The 12409-nt window shown below is 44.6% G+C and overlaps 2 protein-coding genes across 2 annotated transcripts; one reads left to right on the plus strand and one right to left on the minus strand.

Annotated features, from left to right (window-relative positions):
* Positions 1 to 180: 180 nt before the first annotated feature.
* SARC_03568 (hypothetical protein) lies at positions 181 to 6800 on the plus strand. Its single transcript, XM_014302634.1, has 8 exons — positions 181 to 316; positions 909 to 1138; positions 1368 to 1639; positions 1914 to 4161; positions 4349 to 4427; positions 4592 to 5051; positions 6097 to 6199; positions 6468 to 6800. Exons 1-8 carry the CDS (start codon positions 187 to 189, stop codon positions 6555 to 6557), a joined length of 3612 nt encoding a protein of 1203 aa, XP_014158109.1. The 5' UTR covers positions 181 to 186; the 3' UTR covers positions 6558 to 6800.
* Positions 6801 to 7345: 545 nt separating this feature from the next.
* SARC_03569 (hypothetical protein) lies at positions 7346 to 8827 on the minus strand (the record flags this gene model as incomplete). The annotated part of the gene is made up of 1 exon (XM_014302635.1): positions 7346 to 8827. The coding sequence occupies one exon, from the start codon at positions 8825 to 8827 to the stop codon at positions 7346 to 7348; it is 1482 nt and encodes a 493-aa protein (XP_014158110.1).
* Between the last annotated feature and the right edge of the window lie 3582 nt (positions 8828 to 12409).

The raw sequence follows: 12409 nt of genomic DNA on the forward strand, positions 1-12409 counted from the left end.
CACACACAAACATATATTTATATATACATATATATATATATATATAAATTTATACATACATACATACATACATACATACATACATACATACATATAGATATATAGATATATATATATAAATATATTTAGGAGTGTACATTCAGATGCAAATATTAAACACCACGGATTTTCATCACTGATAGGCACATGATAAAGTGCACACCCAAGGGCTACAAAGGGTACAATATCACTCCTGTGCCGCGTAAACGCACTCGTAGCTGTATAACGTCCCCGAGGAATCAACACAGTGCGACTATTGGCACCCAACGTTGCGAAGGTATTGTGGCTGTACTCGCGACACTATTGTGTGCAGGATTTAAAATATGTATGCGAGACAAATGTATTTCAAGTAGAACATTTGCGTCTAGGCTTTTCGTTGGTAGAAAGGAATATCTCTAGCGCCGATCAATCAGGGCACTTCTAATGTAGAGTATATGGCGCTTCATCATTGGCGAGTGTAATATAAGTAATCGCTTAGATATCTGGATGTGTGTTTCTAGTCATGAGTTTCACAGTCCTCCACATTTAAGGAGTGCAGTAATATAAATCGATTAGTTGGCATTTCCGTGCTCCTAAAGCGCGTAAAGGGTCACCAATCCGGCGACATCTGGGACAGTTGCAGTCTATAAGCATACTAATAGTGCTTTTAAGTCTTATTGTTCTCGTGTGATTTATTGTGGAGATACTGCTAGTGTATACAAGCTCTAGCGTATCATGGAGTACAGCCACTCCAATTTCGTGGCCCCTCATATACATACAAATCTCATCCATTATTTGTGTTCGCAAGCATGTAGTATTTCTACCTACAAGGACATTTTACTACGCTATTGCTTATAGCTACTTGTTCCCATATATCTACACGTAAACAGAAACCTGGACGGGTGCGGATTTTCTGCGAGCGCTTGTGAAGATAGAGCGCGGAAAAGCCATATCCACCGCGGGTGTAGATGCGAAGCACATTGATACGTTCCTAATAAACCAGCTGGCGTTGCCATGCCAACACGCGACTATAGGATGGAACTCTGTGGCTCTGGTGCTGCGCTCATTGCGGGCGCCAAATGTCAAGATGGCTTACAAACGGGTGCTGGTCAAATGGCTGGTACGTATAGCGATCATTGCTCCGGGTTACGGATGCGTGTACATATCACCACACACACATATATAGGTGCGTGTGATTTCATTTGCGGTAGAGGCGTTCGTTGCAAACGGGCGGGTACATGTTTGGTGTACCGCTATTTGTACAGGCTTATAGCGGAACCAGTTTGATGCACTGACTGATCTTGGGCTTGTGATCATGTACTCACCCGTGTATTCACATGCATTCACAGGTGATCCACTATCACCACATTCACATTCAAGGCGACCTCCAACAACAACGGGCCGACAGACAAGCATACTTGTACCAGGCGCTTCTCCTGGCTTTGAAAGATACCTATCTGTGTGGCGATGTGTGCCGTTTACTGTGTCTGCTTACTCGTGCTGAGCATGTCAAGCCGCGGAGAGCTGCGCAACTACAGAGCATGCGAAGTGCTGAAGCTTACAAGCTCGTGGCGTACGAGATCGGTTGCCTATTGGCTGTTTACAAGTCATATTATCCCAGGTATGTGCGAATCCTGGACTGTTCGTGTAATATTTATATATATATATATATATATATACATATATTTATATTATATTTTCATTTTCTCAAACAGCAAGAAGACATCTATCGACATCCAAAGATAATCATTAGCCTCTCCGGTTGGTTGCTAATAGTTGCAAATACACGAACGTACATAAGGACTATCCCGTACCAGCTCATTCTATTTTCTGCATATATTGCTTGCAAGCGCGTACTCTACTGACAGCAAATACATCGACCCTCTGATTCACAGGCGCATCTCAGCACCCGACACTCCCACCTCACTGCTGCACCTGTACCAAGGGGTATTGGACCGAACTTCCCCAGTGTCTTGGCTGTCGTGTGGGCCCAGCTTTCCGCCCGCGCACGTGGCCCATACAGCCACGTGCGAGTACTTGCAGGAGACTCAGAACGCCAACGGGATGATTGCAGCCGATAACACGATGGCGTGTGGGGGCAATTGTGTGCACACCCAGAAGTATGAACATACGATTGCAGGGACAAAGAAGCGCACACAGGCAGGCGAAGGCACGCACGCACACACAAGCTTGTACAGGTTAGCTCACAAGCGGAAGCGCAAACGCGGTGGGGCACCTTCAAGCCAGTCAGATTCTGAGTCTCCGCCTGTCCCCTTGCGTAATACACCTGGGAGAAGTGGCAAGACACACGGCCGAGAATGTGCACGTGATAGAGTACGCACACATACACCTGACGTGCAGGCAGAACACACATTACACACGGCCACATATGCCCAGAAGGATGGGAGTGCAAACACACACACACGCGCACATTCACGAGCTCACGCACGAGACATGGCAGGTGCACAAGGACACACTCGCACGCATCGACCAGAGCGCAGAGATAGCCGTAGCCGGAATGGGACGACAGCACAGGATAGCGTGCACACACCCCCCAGACCACAAAGAGATGTGCTCCGCCCGGCATTGTCACCTCTGCAACATGGTACACAGGCGCGTGGCGGGATATCGGTTGCCATGGAGCATGTCCCGATTCATACCGGGATGATATTGCGCAGGGGTGCTGTCGATTTTAGTAGGATCCTGCAGCGGCGTCTGGATGAGAGCCGCATTGACCGCGCAAGTAGTGCAAAGGCATCATATCACGCATGGCTGCAGATCTGGCACAGCGACGCACAGCAAGTGTCCTTTGCCTGCGATTACATGCTGGCAATATTCCCAGAGAATAGGAGTGTGGTGGGGCTGGTGTGTGATGTGCATGCGACTATTTGGAGTGCTGTGTGTGAGTTGGGGCTGGGTGGTGGGGTAGGTAACGGAAGAGAGTATTCCTCCGAGATAGACACATATGCCCACGACAGGCAAGGTGCGTGGCGTCAGCCAGGCGCCGGTGATCGACGCGAAGTGCTCATACGGGAACAGACAGATGTACAAGAGAGTGCGAAAGTATGTACAGATGAGGCTAATACTATTGATGGGATCAGGGCAGGACTGGCGCGTATGTCAGGGGGGGAGGCGGGTGTCAGTCGAGGATTGGTAGTGGAGGCGGTACGCGGACAATGGTTATTACCGTGCGTGGGTGGGTTTTTAGTTGACTGTGCACTTACATACATGTGTGTGGCTGTGAAGTGCACGGATGCAGCTCACTCGGCCGGTGGTTCTGTACGCTCAGAACAAACCAATCCTAGTGTGGAAAGGGAAGAAAGTCCTTATACGCACACACAAGCAGAGGTGGACTCACAAACACGCTGTAGTTGGGGCGACCAAAGCATCCGCACGAACACGGGCAAGCGTATGCCACAACCCGATTCGAGCACCCACTATTCAGACGCCAGCAGGATTCCAAACTTCAAACAAGAAACCCGAAAATCGCAACACACTCACTCCACAGCCTCACAAACCACACCACACACGCGCCACGGCGTCTCCACAACTACACACCACACGCCTGTGCCTATTGCACTGTGTGTGTGTGGCACGTGCCCAACAACACTCCTAGACCACCCGTTCACATCCGAATTCTTTGAGCTCCTCTCGATGTACACTCCTGTGAGCACACCTCCAGGATTGGCTGCGAGGTCCGCACACGGACATAACGAGGCCAGGACAAGCGTACACAAACTGGCCAGGAATGGCACGCAGACTGAGTGGGTGGGTGGGTGTGGGTGTATGGTAGATGGCGGACTGATGAGTATTGTCAATATGCTGCAATCGTGGAGTGACCTGCTGGTTGCCATGCCAACGCGGGACCCCAGCGACAGCGTGCGCCAACGCCGTCTGCAGCACGCTCTGTTCGACACAGGCCACTCACTACTGTGCAGGGCACTCGCACGCCGGCGTGCACACAGCGGCGCACATGCACGCACGAGCACACGCCAATATCCGCATTCACCTGCACAGGACCAGCGTGTCACATTGACACGTGGCAACACGGGCGTCAAGGGGCCGGTGTCTATGTTTGATATTGTGGACAGGCTACGGGAAGCGACTCGACGCAGTGGGCAGCACATCACACCAGAGGGTGAGGTATGTGTACACGCGCACGCTGACCTTGTGTGTGGGCTGTTTGTGACTACCCTTCCCTATCTGCGGCAGTCTGAGTTGCATTCGATCAGACGGCAGGGGGCTGTCATGCCGTTATGTTTCACCTCAGCCGCCTTTGCTAATTCGTTCACGTTGTGGCGGTTGGTTGTCGCTGTGCACGTGTGCGTAGGATGGGGTTGAAGCGTTGGCCACGAGCGTCACTGAGAGACCACGTGATGGGCCTGCTAGCCCGCACCAGGCCGACCAAGGTATGTGGTGTGCCGATGTATACCCCACTCCCAGACAGTGATATAGTTGCACACCCTTAAGCGATACGGGAAAGTGCCACATCACAAGCGTACATATCTCATTTGGATTCACCTTTTTTTTGCGTATATATATATATATATATATATATATATATTGTCTACAGGTGACGATACAGGGCGCGACATACAGAACATCTCCGACAACTGTGAAGAACCGAATGTAGCGGTGCTGATGACATACCTCTCAAACTTGTTGTTTAGCTGGGATGTGCACATGGATACGCACTCTCTCGAGTACACATGCTACGCTTACTATCGCCTACACATGGCGGTCATAGATCCTTATCGCCATGGTAGCGGTATCCATGGCAACAGTGATCATGGTAAAGCTAACCAGCACGTTGATGACGACTTGCCTGTATACTATGCCCACTTGCCCTTCCATGCCTACATGCGCGCCGTACGAGACTCCTGCCAAGCCGTTGCACTACAACACTTCGTGAGCGTGTGTTTAGCAATAGACGGCAATGCTAAATTTGCACAGGCTTCGTACGTTGAGGATGTAAGGACCGTTATCAATGGCCGACGGTTTACCATGGGGGACTCCGAAGAGCTATGGATCAGGTATGCATACCAATTGAGCAGTGAGCTGGACATATATGTGTGGGGTGTGTGTGTATTGGAAACTTATCTATGTAGAGGAATGTATAGTCGCATCGTTGCTGGTTTGTGTTGTGTGTAGAACACGGTGAATGTGTGTGTCGATGGGATGGTGGGTTTGATATGCTACATATCGCCTGTGTACACGCAGCGATGCGCTTCATTGCATTGCAGTAATTATAAACGGAAGTATCTTAGTGGAGAAGAGTTCACTATGAGCAGACAGCCATATTGCAAGTACCACACTACACAGCAGCCTGCGAAGAAACGAATCCCTGCTGAAAGACTAGTATGATACCTCAGTAAATTGTACAGGACTTTCCAGGTGGTGCTTGCACTGTACTTGTGTTAAGTTTCCATTGAGATGTGCACACTCGCTTGTGTTATGTCGTCGGAGATTGCACCAAAGATGCAGATATCTTACACCGTGCACGTTAGAAGTACGATACTCTAATGCTGCTCCTGACTGGGCTTATATGTAGATTTAAACATACCCTTATCAGGTTGTCTGCAACGTCGTATGGTATGTGCACCTAGCCTCCGTGGCGTATGTAGATACATGGCACTCTTTATTATTGGTGTTGTTCAGAACTAAAATATTTGTTATGCTAAAACTTTTAGGTCTATTTCACCTCTGAGCCCATAGTCATACTATAGTTGATATTCTCTGGGTTTGAAGTTTTTAGCTGGGCTTGGTAAATCATAGTAATAACAATCGTACTTGCAAGCTCTTGTCAGTGTAGTTGGGTGTCTGCCATTTGGTTGTTGCATAGTTATACAAGATTCTCGTACAGCTCCGGTGTTTATTAATATCATATCAACACCACACACACCTCATCATCCAAATGTACCAGAAAGACCGTGCAATAGGGGTAAACGCTTCTCAAGGTGGAGTATACAAGTCAGTGGCTCATTTCTTAAAGCAATCCAACCATCATCGTGTACAACATGCACATCACATACTTAAATACAAAGGTAACACAACTTCTACCTTCTGCTTCGATGATAGGTACTACATGGTCCAGGGCTACACATACGACTATGCCACGCTCTTGACACAGCGAAGGCCCTGGCGCAGTCTCACATCGGTTGTGGGCGAATTCCGGAAGAAGGTACTTCTCTGACTACCTTACATCCGTATCCGTATACGATGGAAGGACTGTAATTATTGGTGCTCTACGACCGTTCATGCGAGTTTACTACCATTCACCACTCTCCTTCGCAGGGTGTTTTGGTTTAAGTTATTTGTGATGGGTGGTGTACGGCATTTATATAACAAAATCGTGATATAAACTTCACTTTTCCGAAGACTTTCCGAAACTTCATTTTAGACGTAGTGCAACAACTCATGAACTCAGCTACATTTTTATCACCTCACAGCACCCGAGGCCTGGAGATCCGTCAGAGTACATTAGCTGGCTAAATACCGTTGGGTTACCGGCGATTGGTGAATTGTTTGGTCGTACTTAGACAACTATGTATTATATATAAGGAATATTTCGAAGCTTTTAGGCTGAATCCACGTATTGATTGGAAGCAAGCCGGGAATGCTTTGAAGATTCGTAAATGTTGTTCTTCAGCGCCTGATCATACGCATGCTGTGGTACAATTGTAAGTTGAACTATAGCTTTCACCCCCGGGTAAATACCCTCCCGTATATTACTACTAAAGTGTACACAAGTATATGTCTACTACTGTGCTATTCGTTTTTTTTGGACATCATAGTTTGCCTACTTTAAGACGCTCTATATGTCAGTTTATATATTCACGAATAGGAATTAGATGTGTAAATATATAAAAAGTACCAAACAGTCGTTGGATTCTGCTGACTATATTATCTAATTATTGACAACTCGATGGCTCGATGCATGTCCGCATTTGTTCATGCAACTGTGTTATTTAATACATGACCATAAACCACTTTGAAAGTATATGTGGTTTGAAAACGCTAATCATATCCCGGGATTCTTGAAACAGCGTTTTCATATACCATTCCCAATGTGATACAATGTAAAAATTGGCTTCTTGCTTTCGATGATTCTTTATACGGCGATGAAAGCTTCTGTTCCATAGATTTAATACCACTTCGAATTAGAATGAAAGAATTCGAGTTGAAAATTTGCTTTCTAGTTTTATTGAGCCTCAATGTGAGGACATCCCTATCAAAATCTTGTTCCATAGTGCAAATGGTCCTAAATGTGTACATAATTGCAATTGTACTCCCCATCAAGTGGATTGGCAAAAATAGCTCTCACGATTCAATATTGTACCTGGTGCTCTGAAAGTATACACCATATTTCCAAGAGCATGGTTGCGCGATCCCCTTCGCTCAACTTTGCAAGATGCTTGTTGGTATTGATCAACGAATCTTCATGTACTATCATTTCTGTGAGCTTGAACCTCATGAGCTCACGGTAAATTTCCATCATCGATTTGCTCGCAAAGAGTTTCTCGACTTTCCGATCATACACTGTACAATGAAAGGTTTCGTAAATAATTGTATCTGCCCTGAATCGCACCCGATTTCCATCCTTTGATCGTATCGTATGACACGACTGTGTTCGTCTCGTCGTCAATCCTTTGAGACACACATCATTCCTGGATGCTACCCCATTAACAAATCTGTCAACCTCAATCGCATTAACCTGGATCGAGTTATCGAAGGACTTTTTTGACCCAGGCAACATTCCATTGATGAATCTGTTATCCAGAATCGTGTTAGCTGGATTTGCACTATCCGATGGCATGTCTGGGCTGGACGGCGCATTATTTACGAACCTGTCGACAGGATTCGCACTTATTGGGACTTCATTTACTGATGATAAGCTAGACCCGGGCGAGACTCCATTTATGAGCCAATCGCCCGCAACCACCTTGGCTTGGGTTAAATCTTCTTCCAAAAACACGTGTGCCCCGAGTGGCACGCCATCAACATATTTGGAGATATTTGGAGATAACGGCATCAAAAGATCGGCTTCAGTGTGCACACCAGATGTTTCTGGCGATGAGCGTCGGGGAATCACGGGATATTGCTTAGAAGTAGAACTCTCAACGAAGTCTCCTGCGATCGGCATAGACGAGCCGTCAAGACGGCCATCAGATGTGCCTTTGCGCGTCGTAGGACTGTACATAGTCAATATGGTAGTCAAGTCAGAATGCTGCGCTATACTGCGTTGATCCTCTGGTAGCGTATGGACGATTTGATTTGCAATGCACAACTTCCTCATGTAGAGACGACTATCACTTAGATTCGCTCTGTACCCTCGAGGAAGTGGACTCGACATACGGAATGACCTCGAACGAAGCGATGTAGGTGTTGATGAGGTTTTCCTCAACGCCGAACGAGTGTCGTTACAGAAAGGGCTACTAGGTGTAGCACTACATGTTCGTACCTTGTCAAAGCTAGCCCCCGATGGTACAAGGGGGTGCAGTGCGATGCTATCGTCGGTCTGTTCAAGTTCATTTCCTCTCGTTCTAACACGCGGTTCTACTCTAGTAGTTTCTGGGAAGAATGAACTATTCGATTCAAAATCTACCGAGAAAACCATCGATTCCGATGAGATTGGCTGGAACTCTATGGAGGCCGGATCAGTTACTTGACATATATCCATATACTTTGATGACCCACTGTACGGAGGTACGCAGCGCGTCTTTCTGCGCGCATCGTTGTCTGCAATATTATTTTCCTCGAAGCTGTCACTTCTGCAACGGAATCTTTTTAGAATTTGAAGTATTGCCATGTTGAAAGAATTGTTCTAATTGTAGTAAATGTCGTTATACAAATAGATATATATATATATATAGTATTTTTGAGAGAAGTAAATACAGAATACAGAATTCACACTTTCACAGCAAAAGTGTTATCATCGCAGCATTTTTTCGAACAAAACTACTGAAGAGACGAAGTAGCTGAAAGTTTCCGCAGTTTCGACAATACAACAAGATTCAAGAACCATTTGTTTTTATTAAAAAAAATACAGCAAACAGCACACAACTCTAAAGTGAGAAGTCTGAACGCACTCGAAATTTTTTAAATATGTATTTGTAAAAAAAAATATGTAAAAAGAATATGTACAATCTAATAAGAACCTTATCACCTGTTTATTAGATCAATATGAAGACTTCAGGTCACAAAAGAGTCCGATTGAGGAGAAATGTGAGAATAATGATGTGATATGTGTATTCCTACCCAAATTCCATTGTGAATGTAATCCTATCGAGAGATATAGGGGTAGAGCTAAGTTTGATGTTAGAGAACTGCGATGGAACCTGGGCCGGTCTTCAAAAAAAGGTGACCAGAGCTTTGAACGGTGTTAAATTGGCAACAATTAGACGATTTGTTAGGGGCTCCTACAGATATATGGACTGCTACGACAAGGGGCTGACTTTACAGTTGGCATAATTTGCCAAGAAGAAGTATACTTCTCACCGTCGGGTACCCGAGAATGTGTACGATATAGTTACAGCTGAATAGTCTAGTAGAAGCTAATTTATTTAATAAGACTACAATAAAGACACCTTTCAACGGGGTGGGAAACTAATTTCGAAAATCTGATGATAACATGTCTTAGAAATGGGCTGGCATGACGATTTCTGCCCTCAAAAGTCCAAAATTCGTACTGCAAGGCGGGTTCCACCACAAACGGCCGTTTTTTTAAGATTTGTCAAAAGTAATTTTTGAACTAAGTACAAATCCAAAAATGTGTCCGGGTGATTTTCCTAATCAGGTCTTTGTGAGCATTTTCCGCTATCAAACGTCCGAATCGGGTCACTATTAGTGTGTGCTGTGCCTGGCTGAAGTAAGGGTGGTTTCCTGTATCATTTTAAAGCGACTGCACCACCTCGTATCGTTTTTTTGTTTGTTTATTATTGTATAATAGTAGGGCCAAATTTCTGGTGAGGCGCCTACATATGGACTAGATTTTTGTCCTGATAGCACATTTTGATCCCATATATCTAGATAGACCAATTTCTTTTGAATAGGTGCACTATTCAGGTCGCAATATCTAGAATCCTCAATCCAGCCACAAACATAGAAGTCAGAACAGTTAAGTGAGTTCACAATTCACAAATTCACACTACAGTGATTGTCAGTGAGTGACCACTGATGACTCAGCCAAGCTCATTACGTTATTGGGATTCCAAATAGAAGTTGAACGTAAACGCATATTTATTCAATTGATAGATAGCCGACAGCGGATGACAACAAAATGAGTAGGCTTTTTGAAATCGGGGAATTTTACTATAGAGGTTGACCCAGAGGTAAATGAAATATTTACGTTCATTGGTCGTTGGATAGCTTAAAATGTTAGTCTCGACGAGTTAGCCTGTGCGTGCATATATATCCAAAGAGTAATAGAAAAACATATTTTGATCCCAGGAGCATCGGATAGGTGTATATGGACATACATAACGCCTACGTATGGCTAATTTGGCCCAGTTCTGGAACAAACTAGCATTTGCCTTAACTTTTGAATCAATAGGCCGATCGGGATGAGATTTTTTTTGTTGTCAACCCCTATAGGACTGATTCGTATATTGAAAACTTGACGAACTCGAATTTTAGACCGCAAGTTCACAGCTCTAGAGTAGAGAGTGACTCCAAAGAGTATCTCAGAGGCACAGTCGGGCACGCCGCAATGCATTGGTTCGAGAGTCGAGAGTCGAAAAGTCAATGTGTAACGAGGTAAATACCGAAACGAGCTAACGAGTATCTAATAACATTGTAACAACATAGCATCGGAAGACTGTAGTTCTGTACTGATGATACTGATTTATGAGTACATATGTAACTAATTAACCAAGTGTATGTATATTTACATTCAATATGAACGCCGCGAGGTCGAGTATTTATCTGTCAAAAGGGAATTCTTTTTGAAGAGGAAACGAGATTTCTTTCATTGTTGATTATTCTCCAGCCAATGAGATTCCCCCCTTGCTTTTTATATTTTTAAAGAAAGAAATAAAAATGCGTCTTGGGCTTGCAGTTTGTAAATATGTATCACTGCAGTGCAGTCAGTGCAGGCTGCAGTGACAGTCAGCCCGACTCAGCACTCAGTAGTCAGCACCCAACAGTGTTTACATACCGGTTTGTAAAAAAAGATGTTTTTTATAAAAAAACAAAAATTTCGTTGAATATGTGACGGTTTCAATCTGGAGAAGCGCATGGAGTGTTAGTTGGGCACACTATCTGCCGAACATAGTCCACTTGAATGCACACGCTTGCTATATTGACGTGACACATGAAATTATGTGGTCCCGGCTTCGATTGCTATGTAGGTAGATTAATGGGGACATGCACGGGATTTATTTGCGTTGGGGCCTTTCCCGTTTGTACATGTTGTAGAACTGTAGACGAACAACCGGATAAACTTCTGAGCGAAGGGGTACCACACATTCCCTGCCAATGGGTCACTGGATGTAATCCTTCAGGGTTGCGGCAGGGGGTTCTATCTCTTGATGAACACGCTATGTGGCCGTGCTGCAAAAATATCGAGCGTTTACTTAGAAATGAACAGAAAATGAACTTCGATAAATAACATTCGAGCCTAGTGATTATTTAACCACCTTCATTTGTGAGTGATTGATTAAGTCGCGATTCAATTCCACATAATAGTTGACCGCCTCAAGAATACATCGTCCCCAGAAGAAAAAACTGTACATAGCATGTGACACATCAGGATAGTACCAGCGCTCTTTCACACACAACAATTCTAACGTACAGCGTGAAATTTCACGTTTGTGAGACATATTCACAAGCGGTATTAGCAGAGCAAATCTGATGCGTGAGTATCCCTTTCAATTCATGAAGGTCTATAAAATACAGGTGAGCAAATATATTACAATGTCCTTGAACGTATCATGGGACGCATAGGAACGGAAATAAATATATATATATATATCGAACAGGTGAGGAAATGTACCATTGAATGTAACCCGTGACGCATAAAAACTGGAAAAAGAAACAATGTTTATATGTCGATCTATAGCATGCAGGTGAGGAAATGTACCATTGAATGTAACCCGGGACGCATAAAAACTGGAAAAAAATATATAATGTTTATATGTCGATCTATAGCATGCAGGTGAGGAAATGTACCATTGAATGTATCACGGGACGCATAGAAATCAAAACAAAACAATATCTATGACGTACAGGTGAGGAAATATACTACAATGGCCTTGAACGTATCACGGGACGCATATAAAACAAAACAAAACAAAATCTATGACGTACAGGTGAGGAAATGTACTACAATGGCCTTGAACGTATCACGGGACGCATAGAAATCAAAACAAAATCTATGACTTACAGGTGAAGG

This window comes from Sphaeroforma arctica (genome assembly GCF_001186125.1).
Source record: "Sphaeroforma arctica JP610 unplaced genomic scaffold supercont1.184, whole genome shotgun sequence".
NCBI lineage: Eukaryota > Ichthyosporea > Ichthyophonida > Sphaeroforma > Sphaeroforma arctica.

Excerpts from the sequence above, each read along its gene's own strand:
- SARC_03568 (XM_014302634.1), top strand. The coding sequence starts at position 187 with ATGATAAAGTGCACACCCAAGGGCTACAAAGGGTACAATATCACTCCT. Across the intron at positions 4,428-4,591 it reads CCCGCACCAGGCCGACCAAG|GTGACGATACAGGGCGCGAC; the intron begins GTATGTGGTGTG and ends TATTGTCTACAG. Across the intron at positions 5,052-6,096 it reads TCCGAAGAGCTATGGATCAG|GTACTACATGGTCCAGGGCT; the intron begins GTATGCATACCA and ends CTTCGATGATAG.